Here is a 20,713-nt window from a genome sequence, read left to right on the forward strand (position 1 = left end):
CGTGGTTAGAGAAAAACTGCTTAGCTTGGAGGAGAGATCATAGGAGAAATGAGAGGCTGCTTTTTGGAGGGCTTTTACATCGACTTCAGAGGATGAAACAAGGGAAATACAGAGTAGTATTTTTACTGTGTCAGTGAAATGAACTGTTTTTAAGTGGTGAATGCTCCAGCATGAGATGTTCCAAGCAGACTTGTCGGGGGTACCATAAATTAATAGGAATTAACTATAAGCAAATTAAATATAAATAAATTAATATAAATTATTAGCAATATTTTGAATATTTGTGAATTTAGTGACGTATATGACTTCCCAACTACTATATATATGAATCTTTGGTTAAAAAAATAAAAAACGTGTCATAGAACACATCCATGCATCATATGTCGGATGAGTCTGCTTCTCAGGTCTCATGAAGCCTGAAATGTCCTGTGGGAAACAGACCCAGCCTCTACTAGCCCTGCGCCGAGATGCAGTGAGGAAGGCATGGGTAGGTGCTACCACCAGTGGGTGGAGACACAGCCCAGACAAATGATGCCTGGAATATGGGGACTGTTGTGCAGAGGACTGGCTGAAAGTGAAAGGTGGCCAGATAGCATGGTGAAGTCACAACACTGGGCATCCAGTGGGCAGACCTTAAAGATGCAGAGATCCAGAAAAGACTGACTTCCTGCCATGTGCCCCACTGTGTCTGAAGTTAGGGTCAATGTCTCTTTATTGACCTAATCCGCGTATCTCACAAAGAGAGCCACAAAGCAACAGCCGATCAGTGCCACTGTGGAGGATGTGATCACCACGACGACGACGCTCCCAGCCATGTTGACCAGAAAGCCCAGGCCACCTCCGACCAGGATCTGAGCCAGCTGCACCATGCAGGTGAGGGCGGCACAGTCCACGCCCTTCCCTCTCCCGCTGCTGTCCGGGCCCCCTGCGGTAAGCTGCTGCCTCTGCAAGGGAAGCACAGGCACCGTGTTTGATCTGCAAGGAATCTCCATTTAGGGAAAAGCTCTGCAAACTATTTCTGTAAAGAGCCAGGTAGGAAATACCTTTGGCCTTGTGGGTCACTCAGTCTTGGTTGTAACTGTCCCACTCTGCTATTGTGCAAAAGCAGCTACAATGTGTAAATGAACTGATACTCCAATATAACTTTATGGACATTGGTATTTGATTTCATGTTATTTTCACTTGCCACAAAATGTTATCCTTCTTTTGAATTGTTCTCAATCATTTAAAAATTTGAAAGGAATTCTTAGCTCATGGACTGTACAAAACCAGGTGGCAGGCCACATTTGGTCAGTGGGCCATCGTTTGCCAACCCCCGACCTAGGGCCATGGGGGAGCCCCAACCTCCTGCCTGACGCTGTTTTCTTTACCTGTGACAAAGTCTTAAATTCCACCATTAACACATATGAAGGTTAAATGGTTAATAAGTGCAATAATATCTCTAAGAAGCCAATAAATACATGTAGTAGAAACTCAAAAACTCCCATTCTTTTCCTTCCTTAGTGTTAAAAATTCAAATATTTTCAGAAGGATATTGAATCACTGATACTTAAGGGAAGCAACATCAAAAAGCATTTCAACTTTTAAAATATTGTTGGTATTTGGTTAATATATTAATATTTGTTTAATATTTGATATTTGGTCTGAACTGGTTGATACTTTGCCATTTATCGGTAGCTATTAGGTGCTAGGCCTGCACAAGGTTGTTTTGTTACTTTGTTTCATTCTCACTGTCCCTCTAGATGTACATTAGTATCATTATCCCCATGACAACAATAATAATACTAGCTGCCATATTTTGGGTCTGTGTTTGGTGCTAGGTAGGCACTATGGGAAGCACATTACACACACTATCGTGTTTAATTTTCTGACAACCCTATAAAGTGGGTATTATAATTTCCATTTGCCTCATAAGGAAACTGAGGCTCTGAGAGTTTGCTGTTTTTCTAAACTATTAAGTTATTTTAAAAAAAAAAAAGCTTTGTGCATAAAAATGCATTTATCCTTTGAGTAAGAAGGGGGAAAAGGAAAATTATACTTGTTTGATTATCATTAAGTAATCCTGGCAAAGTAAACAGAATGCTAATGAGTGACAGTATGCCGGGCGGAAGGGAGACAGGAGAGTGTGGAGGGGACCACGTCACAGTGTGCCCTTCGGCCTGTCACTGGGGTTGTTGAACCATATGTACATATTACTTCATCTAAAAATAACTCATTCTTACTGCTACTTAACAAATAAGTTACATCCCCAGTGTCACCCAGCTTCTGAGTGGGAGAGCCCAGATCTGAATCCAGCTTTCTCCAAGTCCAAATCATGGATGTTTCTGCCTTACTGTCCTCAGAGGGACAGTTCTTTAATGCCAACACCCCTGCCATGCACTGGGACATTAGTGACAATATTTGCCAGGGCATGTGGACAGCCACAACTCCTGTCTGAAAGATTCTAACTTCTGGTGTGGCTCTGCCCAGCTGCCGGATCGGATGGTGGCAAAGAAGGTCAGAATTGAAGCCGTGTGGATGCGTGCTCAATGTTTTCGCCGTTTCACACTGGGATGGACTGAAGGCGATGTTATCTCTGTGCCTGTTATTAATACACTGCTGCTCCAGTTAAGGAACTGCAAGCCTATTTCCATCAGGGAGAAAGCTGTACATGTTGATAAGAAGAGGTGGTAAATTTTTTTAGCAGAAATACCCAGATTTCGTGTTCTTACAAGGACTGCTTAGGCTCTTTTCTGTAGTCCAGTTCCAGGATGGAGATGGAGCAGGACCCCCTCAGAGCAGCCCAGTGGAGAGGCCACCGTGGCCCCAGCTTTCCTCTTTGCACACAGGGTCTGACGCACTAAAACCGGATTCCCAAGGACAACATTGTATGGGAATTTCTACCCTCAACCAACAACTTCCAGACATTCCAGCGTGCACCTCTGCAGTGGCTGGGGGCAGGGGACGTTCCCTGTGGCATCCAGAACTGCTGCCCGTGCACCAGGGAGACCAGGGGTGTTTGTAGCAAACCTGGGTCCTCCTTTCTTTAGCTCTGTGTGATTGGCGGCTGGTTTCTCAGCATCACCAAGCCCCTTTTTCCTAATCGGACAGGTGGGAATCACACTCCTTCCCCTTCCGCTCCCCAGGTGCACTGGGGTTAGAGTAAGGCGGAGGGGAAGGCTGGGCTGTGGGCAGGCTTGCTCCAGACTGCAGGTATGATTGGTGGGGCATTTCAATGCTGCTGTTTTGAGAACACTTATCTCCCAGCTCTGCTCTACACGTTCCTACCAAATCGCCCCTGGCCTTCAGGTGAGTCTGGGTGTTACCCAGGGCAGAGGTTCAAATGACAACACACCTCTTCCTCCTCCTCCCGGTGGTACTCAGCAATGAGGTTAAAGGGCACGGTGTACAGGGTACTAGACATTACACCAAACAGGGAGCACAGGACCAGGGTAGAGTAGAGATTTGGGAAGAGCCCGATAAATCCTGTTCCCAGGCCAAACAGCAGATATCCCATGAAGTAAAGACCCTTTAATCCAATGTGGGATCCCAGTGCTTTCTGTAAGTCTGTGGGGAGAAGAGAGGGAGATATTAGAGCCGGCAGTGCCTCTCAACATTTAATAATTTCAGACAATCCTTTCTTTTGAAGATTCACTTTTTTAGCAGATTTCCTTTGATACTGAGTCAGGAACAAAAGAACCTCCTTATCTGTGGGTTGAAAACAGCTGGCTTTTGGAATCCTTTACATTAAGACAGCTTGAAATTGCTTTGCTAGGCTGATTTTCTTCTCTACCAAGAAGGACCTGGCACTGTTTAGTAGACAGCTAGGTAGCAGAAAGCCACACAAGAGGCAATAGAAAAGCCCACCTTGGCTATGGGATGCTGAGGCTGCAAGATATGGGAGAAAAGTAGGGGTTATTCTGACTCAGAGGGGTTCTGGGCCAACAGGACCAAAGTAGTTACACAGGCCTATCATGGCCCTACCACCCAAAGTCAGGTTGCGGAAAATGAAAACAACCAGATTTTGCAGAATGATCCAAGTCATTCACGGTTTCTCAGCCCCCATCAGAACATAGTACACACTTCTAAGAAGGAGATAAAGGATATGCAATTATCTAAAGACACTTTCCCTGACTTGCCGACCCTTCCCAGGCTGGTAAGGGGCCCCCACAGCACGTGGCTCCTCCCCAGCTGGTTCCCTCACTCTTGGTGAACAAGCTCCTTAACTTCTCCACGGCTCAGCTTCCTCATCTGAAAACTGGGGATGATAAAATTCTCTTTTGGGGTTGTTGTCAGGACCAAATGAGATGAAACGCCTGTGAAATCACCCAGCCCAATGCCTAGCACATGGAAGACATCCAAGTAGGCCAGGCGCGGTGGCTCACGCCTGTAATCCTAGCACTCTGGGAGGCCGAGGCGGGCGGATTGCTCAAGGTCAGGAGTTCAAAACCAGCCTGAGTGAGACCCCGTCTCTACCATAAAAATAGAAAGGAATTAATTGGCCAACTAATATATATATAATATAAAAATCAGCCGGGCATGGTGGCTCGTGCCTGTAGTCCCAGCTACTCGGGAGGCTGAGGCAGGAGGATCGCTTGAGCCCAGGAGTTTGAGGTTGCTGTGAGCTAGGCTGACACCACGGCATTCACTCTAGCCTGGGCAAGAAAGCGAGACTCTGTCTCAAAAAAAAAAAAAAAAAAAAGAAGACATCTAAGTAACGTGGCTATTGCTGTTTCAACAAATACAGGCTGAGCTGAAGACTGCTGGCTCTTCCCTCCCAGCAGGTAAACTTGGCTTGATTATGCAAGTATAGTGGTAGAGCTGATTTTCAAAAAATGAAAAATTCTGTTTTAAAACATTTTACAATCTTTTTCGCAATGGGAAGGAAAAATCCCTTAAAACCTTTCATCCTCCTTTAAAATCAGTTGTTTTTAATCTATACATTCCTTATCTCTCCCTCACCCCAGTCTACTAGAACATGTAAACTGGGGGAATAAATGATAGATACTTGCAAAATGCCTATCCAAGAATGAAACTTTCCATATCTCTATTCAAATAATTATTGGTCTTATACCTTGTAGACAAACAATCTACCATGTAGTACATTTGAATCAATCATGAAATTAACACTGTTTCAGGTCATCTGATGGAAGACAAAGCTCTAGAAATGACAAGCGGGCAACACTGCTTCCTCTATTAAATTTATCCTATGGCTGGAGGGCCAGTGTTGAGGTTGAGAATAAAAGCAGCATAAAGCTAGGTCAGTTTCTGTTTGCAGAAAATGTAATCTAAAGTGTCTCAGCACTTAACCAATACCCTCAATACTCCTTAGGGAAATTGCATTGAAGCTCAATGCAATTAGGGAAATGCTCTTATCCAAGTGTGTAAGCCACTGAGAAGAAGGCAAAGAAGGATAAAGAGGTATTTGGAAACATAAGAAACTTTAGTACAAAGACTGAATGACAAAGAGTGCTTTATTCACAAAGAGCAACCAATAAATTTCAGGGCTGGGCTTGCCTTGCCCTCTGGTGGGTCCGATGCCCCGTGGTGGTCACCTCCTCACCCAGTGTTTCTCTTCAGGACTGGAGGGAGATGACAGGTGTAAGCACCAGCTATCACATGCACAATTGGCTACATTTCCATACTCAGTATCGCTATTCACATGCGCATGCGTGAGCCTGCCATGCAAAAGGAGCTTGGGAACAAGTCCCCATGACCACCCTCCACCCCAGCAGCCAGATCGTCCCGCCGAGCTAGCTCCCAGTGGATAGAAACTCAGGATCTGCACCTGCTGTTGTGTGATGAGCCCAGAATAGACAGTAACATCGTGGGCTCTGGAAGTGAAGGAGATGATTGATTCTGCCTAGGGTGGGTTAGGGTGCAGGGGGAAACCTTGAACGATTTCACTGGGGAAGTAAAATTATGCTGCGTCTAAGAACATGATTAGGAGTTGTCTAGGTGGGAAAGTAGAAAGGGGTAGAAGAAGAATCTAAAAGCAGTAGCAAATACACAGAGATGAGAAAGTCTGTAGTAGTCATCAGGGGTTGTTCATTGGTGTGGGAGTGAGAGAGGCCAAAGTGTGAAGTAGGCCAAACTGTGAAAAGCCTTGAACGCCAAGCTCAGGACTGTGACTTTATCCTGGGGACATGGAGGCATAGCACCTGAAGGTCCTGGAGCAGGACCGGTTGGTATTTTATCAATAAAATTGTGGTTCAAATTCACAATAGGGATCCTGTAGGTTTATATATTAATATAACTTTGAAAAACTATTTAAATAATAGTTTATTTTGTATATAGAGCTTTGAACTAGAAATGGCATAAAAATAACATGCTTTTTAACTTTTAAATGCCATGAAATTCATGCAGGAACTCTAACTAGACTAATAGAACAGTACCTAGTGGGGGGGGGTTGACAAAAGAAAATCAAAATTGACACAAAATTAAAATACTAATTATATGTGGAACAATGTATTCCTGTCACAAGAATGAGGATAGCAGTAAACTGTCCCCTCACCCCTTACAATCTCAAAGGAATGGAGATGGAAAATTTATTAGACCCTTTTGATCTAACACTCTTTGATTCTACTTTAAGTGCTTGAAATCATCCTCCTGAGATTTTCTTAGCTCACACACTCTTGAGGGTAAAAAGGAGTTTGCTAAAGAAATGTAAGCTTTGAGCTACCACTTGATTATCATAAATTTTAGAATAATGAATTTTATAGTTACATGATTTGGGGACTCATGAACTCCTTATATGTTTATAGTAGGTCCTCTTTTTCCAACTGTGCTAAATTTTCAAGAGATCTTGAAGCAGGTTTCCTGTTGTGCTATGGGTAGGTCAAGAGTAGGACGGGAGCCATTGTGTAAATTTCACCCTTTTCCCCCAAGGGAAGCGTAATTCAGGGACAGAGTGCCTGCCCTGAGAGTAGTAACAGGGTATCTCTCCCACCTGGGCCATGCCCCTGCTGTCCCTGCGCCTGTCTAAGGCCCAGAGGCCTGAGTTGGGGGTCAGCTCTTCCTCACAACCCTGGATGAGCAGAGCTCATTATAATTAGGAGCCACATTTCCACTGCAAGCAGGGAAACTGCATTCATTTTCCAGGCCAGACTTTTCAGTTAATTTGATGTCTATGGAGCTTGCAGATTTCCATCCACATTAGCAAAGGAAGCACAACAGGAGCCTGTGCGATGCTCTGGAGCCGTAGCACATCGGCTTGGGCTTATTCAAAATCAATGGCAGAAATCTCTTTGTTCAGTGTCCTCACAGCTGAGACTTAGGTACGTGGGGGGTTTAAGCAGCTTAAGACCCCATGGAAAGCTGGCGCCTGAGAAGAAAAACTAGCTGTTCTCAATCTTGGGACAGTGTTCCTGTAACTTCCCGCCCTGCATATCTGAGCTAGGGTCATCTTACATGGTCATTTTGTCACCTGTCATGTAATTAACCATTCTTCTTATTTTGTGTCATCTACATGTCTGATCAGCGTATCTGTGAAACGCTGCCCGTGATCTTGCTCCAACAGAACACGGACCTGCTGGGATTCTATTCCTCATTTACCCAAGACTTTTATTTTCCAGAGAAACTTGATCAGGAACCCACTGGTTCCAAATACAAAAAAGAAAAGTCACTGAGGAAAACAGCACTTAGAATTCACTAGGAAAAAGGATACTTCATGGGGTCCTTTCTAAAGGAATAGTTTTTCCTGACCTCCATATAGTCATCAAGAATCTGGTATTTTAAAAAGCAGAAAATATTAATCAACATAGAAATATTTAACCCAAGCCGTGCTGTTCCAGAGCCCTGTAGAAGACACCGTTAGGCAAGGGAGACTTACAAGAATAAAGTGAGGAGAACATGGAGTTGATGCACAAGCCCCAGCATCCAACCTCGACCCCTCTTTCATACACGAGGAACTCCGTGGAGTTGTGTGCACTATAAGGGTCCCCATGGTACACGATCTGAAAGAGAGGTTTGGGGCTGTTAGGGTACAAATGCAGTGTGGTAGGGACCCCCTGTCATGCACTCTGCTTCTCCACCCGTGGGGAGCAGATGTCCCTGCCTGAAGGGCCCTTCCTAGGGCACAGAACTCATTCTGTCGTGACCAAGCCACCCCTTCCATCCTATGGCACCTCCATTCGGGGACCTGCAGGAAGTCTAATGCCTACTGCTTCGAGTCCAAACAACACAACACTCCCCTGGATCCCTAACACCCCTCCTTCCACCTAATATCTGGCCCCTCTTGACTCAGGCAACCCTGCCACCCATCTTCTGGTACAGCCAACCGGCTTCTGACTCGTCTCCACACATACCATTCCTATTCCTGCTTGGAATGCTTTCTCCCTCTTCTGTATCCCTCCAACTCCTACTCATCCTTCAAAGCCCAGACCATACTGCGCCTCCTTTCTCTGAGGCCTTCCCTGATCACTACAGCTCATGCTGATTTTTCTCTATTTGTTGTATTAGGTCAAGAACAGGAGGCCCCATCGTGTCCTCTAGCTGTCCAGAGTGTAGTAGCATGCTTCTGGAACCCGTCTGTAAGCCAGGTTCTTGACAGCACTCTTCTCTATACGCTAACTGTGTGTGTCCATCCTAGAAGTTAGCCTAAAAGAAGCTCGACAGGCGGGGATGGAGAGGTTGATGTGTGAGTCAGTGAGTGTGTACACAGACAGTTCATCACCTGGCCCATAAAATCTGTGAAGAAGAGCATGGTAGACAGGAAGGCGGTCCATCCAAGGAGGTGGCTGATGCAAAGGCAGCGGTAGTGGGGAGGCATGCTCACCAGCGCCCTCAGCAGTGACTTCATGGTCATCGCCCTACGAGGCTGGAGTGAAACATGAAACAGTGGCGTGACCTTCAATGCAAGACACTCCGCCAGCTCTGGCAGCCAGAGCACACAGCCATGTTACCTATCTGTCAGTCAGCGGCCTTTTCCCAGGCACGGCTCTCGGTTTCCATGGACTACACTCATGAGAGGTATTCTGTTAAGGCGTGTGTTGAGGCTTCACAGTTTCAAGCCCAGAATGGAGCTTTGGTACCCTAAAGGCAAAGGGACTGGGAACGATGCTAGCTTGGGGACAAGATATAAGCAATATCTAGCATCCTATCTTTGAATGACAGAACTGCTGCATGAGGACAAAGTTCACAGATCTAAGCCAGGACTTAGGTGACTATAATTCTTAGATTTCTTGATCTGGGAGCGTGGTAGGCCGAATCCAAGATGGCTGACATGATGTCTGCCCCTGATGTCTCTTCCGCAATTATATCCTGCATAGCAAAGGGATTCTGCAGCTATAATTAAGTTTACTAATCAGTTGACTTTGAGTTGATCCAAAGGGAGATTTCATGGGTAACCCTAACCAAATACCTGAGGCTTCGAAAAGCAGAGCGCCTTCCCCAGCTGGTAGCAGATGCGGAAGTCAGAGTGATTCAAAGCGCAGGGGTTGCTGGCTTTGAATATGGAGGAAGCCCCCTGGAAAGGCCCTGAGAGTGGCCTTTAGGGGCTGGCAGCAACTCGGCCTTACCACCACAAGCAGCTGGATTCTGCCAACAACCCGGAGGAACTTGGAGGCAGACTCCCATGAGAAAGCAGCTCTGCCAACACCTCAATTTCAGCATTGTGAGACCCCGAGCAGAGAACCCAAGGGAGCCCACCCAGACTTCTGATCTCAGGACTATGAGATAACAAATGGATCTTGCTTAAAGCTGCTAATTTTGTGATAATTTTTTACCAGAAATAGGAAATTAATACAGAAAGCCTTCAGTTCCCTGTTCTCGGCCAGCTGCCTTCTCCTAGGTTATGTTTCTGGATCCTGCCAATAGTGGACACATGTTAATGAGCCCTACGTTAAGTCAGAAGTGAGAACAATGTAGAACTTAAATATTTACATTTACATATACACCTACAGACACAAACACACACATAAATATGAATGCATAAGCCCCATATTCTTTAAATTAGATTTAAATTATGTTAAAACCAGAGGCTACAATTTGGGGGTTTCAGAAACCTGGAGACAATGAGAAACTTTAAATTATTAACAGACTGTTTTAAAATACAAAGAATGAAACAGCCTTTAGCATCTTGTCACATCAGAGAAGAATAAAACCTTAGGAATGTTAACCAGTCAGCTTCCCTGGAGAATCTGATACTATAAACATCAGCCTTGGTGGGGTAATGGGTCTTTCTTGTCTGATTTTTATTTATTCTGAATCTTGACATCATGAAATTGAGTCCTGGCTGGTTTATTGATAAGACAGTCTACTGAGATTTTTAATAACTAGAACAGCATATTGTTTTATAACTCTTAAACCTTATATGATAATGCTTTGTACTTCTTTGTTGTAGAAAATTATATTTACTTAGTTTTTGTTGTATAAGTCAATTCTTAAAACTTCATCAATCTTGTACTATGTAACCCACTGACTATAGATTGTACTGATTTTCTTATACTTAATCAATATTAAAAACTATAGATACTCCCTTGGAGGTATGAAAAACAACCGTGTTCTGCATAGACTATGGGACCTGTCAAAATAAGTGATGATTATAACAGAAATGTAGTGCAGAATTACTACTTTTTCTTCCACCACAGGAAGAAGCAGCTAAAGGTACAGCCCAGGGAACAAAGTCTGGTTTTCATGCCTCAGACCAAGTGATTCATATTTACTTTCCTTCTCCTCTTTCCAAAATATGCACAGTTGAGGAAATGAATCTGGCCAGTAAGGATTCAGCTTCATTCTAAATATTAATTTATGCTTCTGACTCATACATAATTTTCAGACCGCTTTCATTGTTAACCTAATTTCTCCTTTCTCCCAAAAATAGATACGAGCTTTTAAAATGTGCCTAGGATTTCTGTAAAAGCCAAGAATGTAAATATGCATGGCCCCTTTGAGTATTTTAAATTTCAGAATGAAAATTCAGCTGGTATCTTGTTCCTGACTCATCAATTCCCTTGGTAAATCCCTTTCAATGGTTCCAAGCCCCTGGGAGTTGTTTACTGCATTTACTTAGCACCACTGTCAGCTGGAGATTGGGCGGTTATGGATTTATAAGAGAAAAAGGCAGAGTCATGGGGTGGGGGGAGAGAACTTCACAAAAATACACTCAAAAGGAGACTATTTCAATGTTGGAGGGAGCAACTGAAGGCATCGAGGAATTGGAGATAGATTTTATGGGATCCAGTTTGAACCCTAAAATAATTCAGGCCTCTTGGCATAAAAAAGAAAAATCTTAGTTCTCAAATTGCACAGCCACCCTCATTTTGGAAAGCAATGACTTTGACAAACAATGACAGGCCTTGCAGCCTTGGACCTCACCCTGACAAAGTGTAAATTTTCATTGCTTAGCTGGAGACAGTCCAAGATGCACATTTGAAAGAGAAGTGCTGGGCGCTTGGCTTTGAGCCTAAGATAAATTATTCTGTGCTTTATTCTTATTTTATTTTGATTTTAAAACCAAATAACAAAACCATTCAGAGCCTACGGTGTTTTGCATGTAGCACATGCCAGAAAGTTAGTTGTAGTTGATGTATTTATTTTCTTACTGTTGTGGAGGGTTTCATCCCTTGCAAAAGGCTTCCACTGACTTGATTTCATTTGAGCCTCACAACCGCCTCTGAGTGGATGTCACCCATGCTGGGTGACACCTGGAGAGAAGTCACACTCTAGCAAAGGGGCAGTCATAGAGGCAGGTCATCTGTCAGGGTACTATGTACTTATCTCTAGTAAAACCCCTCCTTGTTTTGTTCCTTAAACCATCACATTATTTTTTCTTTATTCTCATTAATTTTTCATTATTTAATTTTTTAACACTTTTTGTCTATTATAGAAATGTTGGATATACTACTGCAGGGTTTAAAAATAGAAAATTAAAAACTTCTATTAGTCTATCACCCAGACTTTTCATTTTTGGTAGATTTTCTATTTTTTCTATATATGTGCAGCTTTTTTTCCCCAAAATGCAGACTGCTCTATGTATATATGTGTGTTTTACCTGAAAAGTTAAAAAAAAATCTTCAAAAAGACATTTTTTAATGATAGTGTGAGTTTCTAACATATGGACATTCCATGATTCTTCTGGTGCAGAATTGGCCAACCTGTAGTCTCAAAATTGTGATTTGTTAGTGATGGAGTGGAAGGGAGTGCAGGTATTTTCCCCCAGGCAGCCCGGTGTGGGGAAAGGTGGTAGAGCCCAGGTCTCAGAAGACCTACATTCTCATAGTTTCTCTATTTGCAGTGTGATAAAGATAAAATGAAGGTTTCCTCCCAATGGCCTCTTATTTCTTCCTTGCACTCTTACAGTTATAAAAAAAAACCAAAAAACCACTGCACTCATCCTTAAATAGGAACTATTGGTGGAATCAGATGAATAAAAGGTTACTCTCTTCCACTGTATTGTCTTCCACTGGGGCATGGTGGAGAGCAGGATGGTACAGGCTGCAACTCCACCCCCAGGCAGTCGTGTTCATAGTGCTGATGGAAAAAAGTCCAAACTCTGTAAAAAAATTTAAAGAGGTTTATTCTGAGGTGAGCACATGTTTTCAAGAGGTTGTGAGAAAATGTGCTAGAGGTAGCTGTGTTACAGTTTGGTTTTGTATATTCATGGAGATAAGAATTAAACGTAAGATCATAAGTCAATTATGTACATTGGTTTGGCCCAAAAAGTGTTGGGGAGGGGGCAGGCAGGAGTTACAGGTAGGTTTAAAGATTCTTTGTAATTGGTTGAAGAAAGGAGGCCTTCTCAATGTTTACCAAAACTCAAGTGATCTATTAAGTAAATTGATGGCCTACGGGTGTGGTTTAAGCTTTGCCTTGCCTGGCCTTCGGTCCTATTGATCTTATGAAGAGTCACTCCAAAAGGGAGGGGCCTCCCTACTCCCCAAGGCGGGCAACTCAGCTTTAAGGTTTTTCTGGGGTCCCCTTGGTCAAGAGGGGATCTATTCACTCAGCTAGGTGTCTTAAGATTTTATTTCAGTTCAAAATAGAGTGAGGGCTCCTTTCAGTAGACCCTACTTAAGTAAGCATTTTGCCAATTCAAACACAAGCAATGTTGAAGTTTACTTTTGCAATAATTTTGAAAAAATGCTAAGCAAATGAATAAAGCAAACAACACTTAAGAGAGCCCTTAACCTGGAGAAAACTGTTCACAGACTTTAATAACTAGCAGCTAAGACTTGTTGCTTTTATTCATATACATAATTGAATAAAAGGAAATGAGGTTTCCTACTGACTATGAGTAATGAAAATATTTCCTTAAAATACCATTGAAAGGAAGCACAGTTTTCAAATTTTATAAATCACTTAGCTAAATGCAATGTGATGTCCTAGATTGAATCCTGGAACTGGAAAAGGATATTAGTGGAAAAACTGATGAAATCCAAATAAGTGTGCTGTTTATTTAATAGTATTTTGCCAGTGTTAATTTCTTAGTTTTGACAAATGTGCATAGTTATGCAAGATATTAATATTAGCGGGGGAGCTGGTGAAGAGTACATAGGAACTTTCCTATCATTGCATCTTTTTTGTAAATCTAAAATTATTCAGAAATGAAAACATTTATTAAGAAAGTAAAACAACACATAGTCGCACTACGCTAAACAATAACTCTGTGGGGCAGGGTCTGTGGTGTCCGCTGCACTCTCCTGGTGCTCAGCACTGGGCCTAGCACGGGTAATTAGTAGTCACTGAAGGAATCAATGAATGAAACATCCATACAGTGTGACTTATTCTGAGCGTTCTTATTGTGCACCCAAATAAATTGCAGCAAGAGCCATGGCTGTTTTTGCTCCATTCATTCCATAAACAAGTAAAGGGATATTTGTTGCCAGCTTCCTGCCTAACAGGCATTGAGGCAAATGTCAGGGATGGGAAAGGACCTCTGCCCCGAGGGAGTTCCCCCACCATCTAGTGGGGAAGACACAGACAAGTCAGCAAACCAGCATGCCTGTGAAATGGCCCCAACACAGGACAAGGAGCCCTGCATTAGCGGGGCCTGGGCAGGCAGTACAGTCCTCAGAAACGATTAGAGATTTCCCAGGAGAGCAATAGAAGGAGGGTATGAAGATAATAAAACCGCATTCATTTAAAAATATTCGGTAATCCATCTTTTCCATCGTTTTTAATTATTAAAAATGCGCTCTCCAAATCCTGTCTGCCCCAGCACACCAAATTTGCCTACATTTTAATTCTGAATTTGTGATTATTTGTAAAAGAGTAGACTTATGCAATACCTCCTATTTGGAAATCACTAAGCCAAGTGTTTTTACCAGCAATATTTAACACTTAAAAATCCTCTAGAGGGATATAGTAATAATCTTCAGTCCGCAGATAAGAAATTTGAACTCAGCTGGGTTAATTTACTGAAGGTTACACAGTCACCAGGTTGAGGGGCTAGTGAGTTGTCAGAGACTAATGATTGACTTCCAACAGCTGTTCTCCCTTTTTTTATGAGTCATGAAAGTTTTAGTTGGATGTATGGCTTTCAACACAAGGCTCTAGTCTCTATCCTACCTGCAGTTTGGTCTGGCCATGTGGCTAAATTCTTTTAGCCCATTGCCTAAGTAAACAGAAGTGGTGTTTGTAACTTTTGAGTTGTGTCCCCAAAGGGAAGGAGCATGTTCTTGCCTTTCCTCTTTCCTGCTGGCAGAGATACAGACACAACAGTGATAACCGGAGACGCCATCTTGGACCTCAAAATGAAAGCTCTGTGTTGAAAATGCAGAGTAATGAAAGAGAAGAGGTCTGAGTCCCTTGTGGGATCATTAGTTCTGCAGCCCAGAACCAGCCTTTTGGACCCTTACAGGAGAGAGAAATGAACTCCTAGCTTGTATAAGCCATTGCTCTTTGGGATGTCCTCTATCTTAACTCATCAGGATCCATGATGGGGACTCTGACCTGATCATTCCAAAGCTCTTGCCTATTCACTAGCAGACACTTTTTGTTGTTCCTAGCAACTTTTATCTCTCCTATACTCACTCACTGCCTCCCCCAGATTTTTGCCACTTTTCCCTCTAACCCCTTTATAACTAACTTGTCTTTCAAACTACGAATCTCCTAAACAACTTCCTGTGTTTGGGAGCAACTTCCTAATCACCAAATCCAAGGGATTCTCCCAGTCTGTGTACTGCCTAGCTCTTTACTGACCACCCTCTCCACCTGACCTTTGCAGCCACACACTCCATTCTCCTTTGACCTGCCTTGACTCAGTTGCTGGTACTTCTCCTTCCTCCTATACTCCTCTCTTTCTCTCTCCTTCTCCTTGGAAATTTCAATCACTTCCCCTGGTTTAGGTGTCATCTTTGAATCTCTCATGGCACTGACTCCCTTGAGCTCAAAACTTACCTTTTTTCCTACTTCAAGGCACGTCCACCTGGTATTCCACTCACAGCGGAAATAAACTCATTGATGCCTCCATTTTGCAGCCTCTGTGCCTATGACCAGTGGCCCTGGCCTCTGCTTTACCTCCTAAATGCCTCTCCTGTTTCACCTCTCTTTTATTCTCCTCGCCACTTTCCTGACCCAGGCCCATTACTATTATACTTCTTATCTGGGGACATTACAATACCCTCTTGGGTATCTCTACACCTCCTATAGTCAGCAGCCAGATTAATATTTAATATTAGTATTTAAAAAAAAACAACAGGGAGTCCTCTGCTCCACTAGTTTTGATGAACCTCAGTCATCCACCTAATAAAGTTTCAGTTCCTATGCTGGCATAAAGTTTTCCTAATGGTATTTCTAACTTTACAAACTCTAGGGTCGACTGTACCACTTACACTTCCTCCAAACATACTTCATATTTTCTTCTTCTAAATTTTGTTTTTATATCTATGGTTTTGCGGATGGCCTTCTCTCTATCAAGAGTATTCTTCCCCCAAATCTCTATTTACTCAAATCCTAAGCATCACTCAAAGCACAATTCAAAGATGATCTTTTCCACGAAGCCTTCCTCTGCTTTGCTTAGGCACAACCTTTCCCTCTTGTAAAACTAATAGCAACTGTTATGCCGCATGTGGCCACCTGGAAACGTGTGCCATTTGGATCCCCTGCTGGGGAAAGCACAGTTGGCTGATGGCCCCAGCTGCTGCCTCTCTGGATCCACCACCCCTTCCTGCCAAGGCTACCTTTCCCTGCTGTTCCCAGGCAATGACTAGGCAGGACAGGGGCACTAGTGGTGCTAGCCTGTTCCTGTAAGACTTGGACTTCCTTAAAGGGCAACTTTGGCTGGAGGACTTCCTCTTGTCCTGGCTGAAACTTTCCTAGAACTGCACTGCATCTGAGAGGCTTCCTCTCCACACGCTCCTTCCTTTCCCTTCTTTCACAGGTGTTTGACCTGCATCACAGTATGTTCACGCCCCCTGCCTATTTCTGTGTCATCCCCTTTTATCCTTCATGCTGTTTGCCCCAATAAATCTCTTGCATGTCAAATGCTGTCTTGGTGCCTGCTTTTTAGAAAATCTAAACTGATATATTGCTTTTACAGCATTTACCATGTTCTACCTTGGATTATAAGTAATGGCTATAAATTCATGGACACAGGGACTGGATGTTAGTCAATTTTATGGTTTCCAAATACCTAGTTCAGTGCTTTGCAAAAACTCAGTACTCAAAGCTATTTAATGAACAATAATTATAATATGCTCATTATATACTTATATAAAGTTTAAAAAGCACCTTTACATGCTTTATCTCAGTTGAACATTCCAAAAATCCTAAAAAGCAGACTGGTCAAGCCAACAAGAGAAGTCAGCTGCAAGGGGAGATGAGAGTCACTGAGCTTGTTTGAAAGTTGTTAAGAGGTCAGGTTGCATTCCCTGTTTGTGCTTAGAGCAGCCAGCGTTCTGCCAGGCTACATGATAACAACACTTAAACCTTACTATGTAGTGGGAACCACTCTAAGTAATTTCACATGGATTATCCCATGTAACCTGCACAAAACCCCTGTAGGCAAATGGAATTATTTCCTCCTTTAATAGAAATGTCATGCATTCCAGAGGTGCTAGAGCCAGGACTTGAACACCCATGCTCTTAATCTTTCGTCTGTCCTACAGCAAGTAACTGCTAGTGATTTGTTGAATGAATAACACAGGTCAACAGCTAGAGGAACCAAGATTTGAACTCAGGTTTTCTACAGCCTCTTTGCCAATAAGGGAATCCTTTGCATTATACTATATCCCTGAGGTGTTGACATTGAAACTCAGTTTGAAGGAGTATACAATTGTTTCATCAAGTTGTACAGTGAAACTTTCTACAATCGTGGGAATTCTATATCCATACTGTCTTATACAGTAGCTACTAGCCCAATGGGGCCATTGAGCATTTGAAATGTAGCTAATGCAACTAAGAAACGGAAGTTTTCATTTTATTTCATTTGAATTGGTTTGAATTTAAATAGCCCCATGAGGTTAGTAGCTATTATATTGGTCAGCAAAGTTCTAGTCTCTTTCCTGGCCATTTCATCTAAACCTGGTCCCATTTCTCTGGCATTTAGTTGACTTTTCTTTAAAATTTTAAGCTAATGAATTTATTGTGCAGTTCACTGAAAACAGGCTAAAAGAAATATCCAATCAACTCACAATACACAAATTCAATATGTTCAACCCAGTCACCAACCTAGAGATGCTGCCATTTGGAGGAACAAATTTATAATTTATAATCCTAATCTAAGAGGATATTTCTTCTGGTCTGAGGATGGTTTCAGGCTTCTCTTATGATCTAACCTTTTACAATTGACTTTGTCTTCTCTGATCTGATGCTCTAAAAGGAGTAAGAGATAGCAGGATCAGAGGAAAATACTGACATTTTTTTCCTTTGAGGTGCAAAATTTTAATTCCAAGGGACAATGGCTATAAAGGTCTGAGGATTCAATTAGACTCCACGAAATTCTTCACATCAAACAAGCAAACAAAACAAAGAATTTGAAGAAGGAGGAGGAGGAGGAGCAGGAGGAAGAGCAAGAGTAAGAATAGTTTTCCCAAGTACAAAAAACGAATTTGCATCTTTACCTGTTCAGCAGGATTTTTGGGTTTTTCTCCCTGCATTGCCAGCTCTGGATTTACAAAACCATTTTTAAATTTCTTGATAGAACCATACTCATACATTCCATTTGACAATAGAAGGTCCTGAGGGGCTTGCTGTGGGGGAATGTCCTTTGCAACATCTCTAAGTGGGGCTTCGGGGATACTGCACAGATGAATACCAAAACACAAAGTGAGCATCAAGGAAGAGAAGAAGAACATGACCTGGAATTCTGTGCCCAGCACTCTTCCTAGTTCCAGATGGGGCCAGTCTATGGCACCCAAAGTGTAACCCAGGGCACCTCCAAAACCTGGAAAGCAAGAAAGAGCTGTATTAGCATATTTAGCAAACTTTCTTTCTTTCCCATCATGCACAGACACTCCCCTTCAGTGGGAAAACTCCCTGAGGATTGCATAGCCAACCTGGATATGATTGGAGAGGCAATCCAGCAAGAGGCTGAGGCACCTGTAGCCAGGTAGTATAAGTTCAAGTCCTGCTCTAGCATTTACTTGCTGTGACCTTGGGTTTCCTCATCTATAACATGCGGGTAATAATAAAAGTATAACCTACTAGTAGGTTCATGATTTGAAATCAGGAAGTGTTCAGAATCAATATTTACTAAGCACTTGCTCAGTGCCAGACACATGGCAAGTGCTTCGTAAATATTGCCACCATCGGAGATACTGTGGCCTTTCCAAACTGTACTCTCTATACTGCTTTTGAACTTAAATTCCAAAACCAATTTCTGACAGCAATAAAATTAAATTATTTGTATCGTAATATATCTATTATTAAGCTTCCTAGGGTGGTGCAAGCATCAAAGATCAAACAGCCTCAAAAGCTTTTCTGCTACTAGAAGCTTAAGGTGCTTGTTCCCAGTTGACAGCTACGAAAATAACAAGAACAAAATTTAAACCTGAATTTTTAAAAATCCTATTATCATCCCACAGGACTCCAACCTGAAGCCTTTTTAGCACTTGTTTTATCTGCTCACGCTTAAGCACAGAGCTGCTGGAGGGACATTGAGGAAAGGTTCTCAAAATCAATGCCACACTAATGATCTAATATTTGAAATCCCATTATTAGTTATTCATTCTTTGGAGTTTCTGTTTTAAAATACATATGTTCCTAGCATGGGCAAGGCATTACACTACCCAACACTAAAGTAGTAATTGTTCCTCAGAAGTTCCTTCTGGGATAGACATATAGTGACTTTTGATGAAGAGGGGCCTATCTCACGGGGCACATACCAAAGGCTGTCTAGGGAATTAAGGAATTGAATGCCAAACAAAAGCGTATGTAGGGCTGATCCTCCTGTCAAAACTCTCTAAAAGTCAAACTCCCATCATGCCTTACCCAACACAAATTATCTACCTGAACAGATCAGCTTTCATTTTTGTTACTCTTGCATGAGTGAAGTCTCCATTTTATTTCTCAGGTAAGACAATGTCCCCACAAACCAGAGAATCAAGGAAGAAAACAGAATTTAAGGAGTTCCTATCTCAAACCCTAAACACCTTGATTTAGATAAACCCTAACCCCAAGAACACAAACATGAATGCCAAGTACCATGAATCCTCATTATTCAGAATCCTAGGAGAATGGATAATTCGGGTCACTTTACATTCTGGTTAGTTGCAATTTAACACAGAGACTATTTACAGATGACAAATACATAATCACTGGATTACAAAAATAAAGCACCATTAGCATGCCTGAGTGCCAAAGTGTTTTAAGGCAGAATTATAAGAAACTGTGACCAAGGAGGGGGCAATAAAGTAAGAGAGATATTCTCTGGAAGCAATAAGGCCTACAGTCCCGTTATAGGGGATGGGCATAGACATAAAAATATACATGACAGATCATGGCAAAATGCCAGGATCTGAGAGGAAGGGGAGGTCCCCAAGACAGCCATACCCCTATGGCTGATTTGGAAGGAAGTTCTGGGACTTATGATGCCTCTGGTTATTATTAGACAATGACTCTCTTTATTCAATTGTGTAGATGCAAAAGGTGTCAGAAGTCATGTGTCAAGCCAAGCAATTAACCAATAAGAATGTATAAAATGTTTTTCCCCTCCCTTGTTATGACAACAAAAAATGTCTCCAGACATTATCCAGGTTGGGGGGTGGGGGGATTCGGGTGTAAAGTGGCCTCTAGTTGAGAATTCCTGAGCTAAGTCAACACTGACAAACTTGCACGTTCCTTTTTTGAAACTATTTATAGTTTGTAAATACATCAATGGTTATCATATAGCCATTCAATTCTCCTGTCACTTACACCTCAATCTTTCAATTTATTGTTCCACTGATCACCTCTGGTTGGCAGAATGTAGAACACAAACCACCCTGCCATTTGAAAGAAACAATATGTGAAATAAATCCTTTACTGTGCAATGGAATGGTAGTTTTATCTTATAGATAAAAATATATAATAGAAATATGATGCTGGGTTTATATTAGAGATTGATTTGAACAGTTGAGCTCTACACTTGGAGGCTTTCCTAGTCCAGTTGCATGTCTACTGGTTTAGTTTAGTTCAATAAATATTTATTGAGCACTAAATGTATGTGAAGAACTCCACTAGCTTCTGGGGATGTAAACATAAATAAAACACGGTTCTCTATCCTCTTTCTCAGAAGGTGGTTTCAAGTGAGAGAAGCAGATGAGTGGGAGAAGCCACTTTCAAAAACCTGTAATAAACAATAAACCACAACTGT

The 20,713-nt window shown here is 42.3% G+C and overlaps 1 protein-coding gene across 1 annotated transcript in view; it reads right to left on the minus strand.

The window, feature by feature from the left end:
- Positions 1-541: 541 nt before the first annotated feature.
- SLC45A2 (solute carrier family 45 member 2) overlaps positions 542-20,713 on the minus strand; it is a 34,587-nt gene continuing 14,415 nt past the window's right edge. Inside the window, exons 3-7 of the mRNA XM_012758133.2 lie at positions 17,982-18,304; positions 8,654-8,797; positions 7,811-7,934; positions 3,335-3,546; positions 542-944 (exon numbers count right to left, since the gene is read on the minus strand). Coding sequence (XP_012613587.2) covers positions 720-944; positions 3,335-3,546; positions 7,811-7,934; positions 8,654-8,797; positions 17,982-18,304 — 1,028 coding nt within the window. The 3' untranslated portion in view covers positions 542-719. The remainder of the gene's footprint in view (positions 945-3,334; positions 3,547-7,810; positions 7,935-8,653; positions 8,798-17,981; positions 18,305-20,713) is intronic.

The sequence above is a fragment of the Microcebus murinus genome, chromosome 11 (genome assembly GCF_040939455.1).
Source record: "Microcebus murinus isolate Inina chromosome 11, M.murinus_Inina_mat1.0, whole genome shotgun sequence".
In the NCBI taxonomy this organism is placed as follows: Eukaryota; Metazoa; Chordata; class Mammalia; order Primates; family Cheirogaleidae; genus Microcebus; species Microcebus murinus.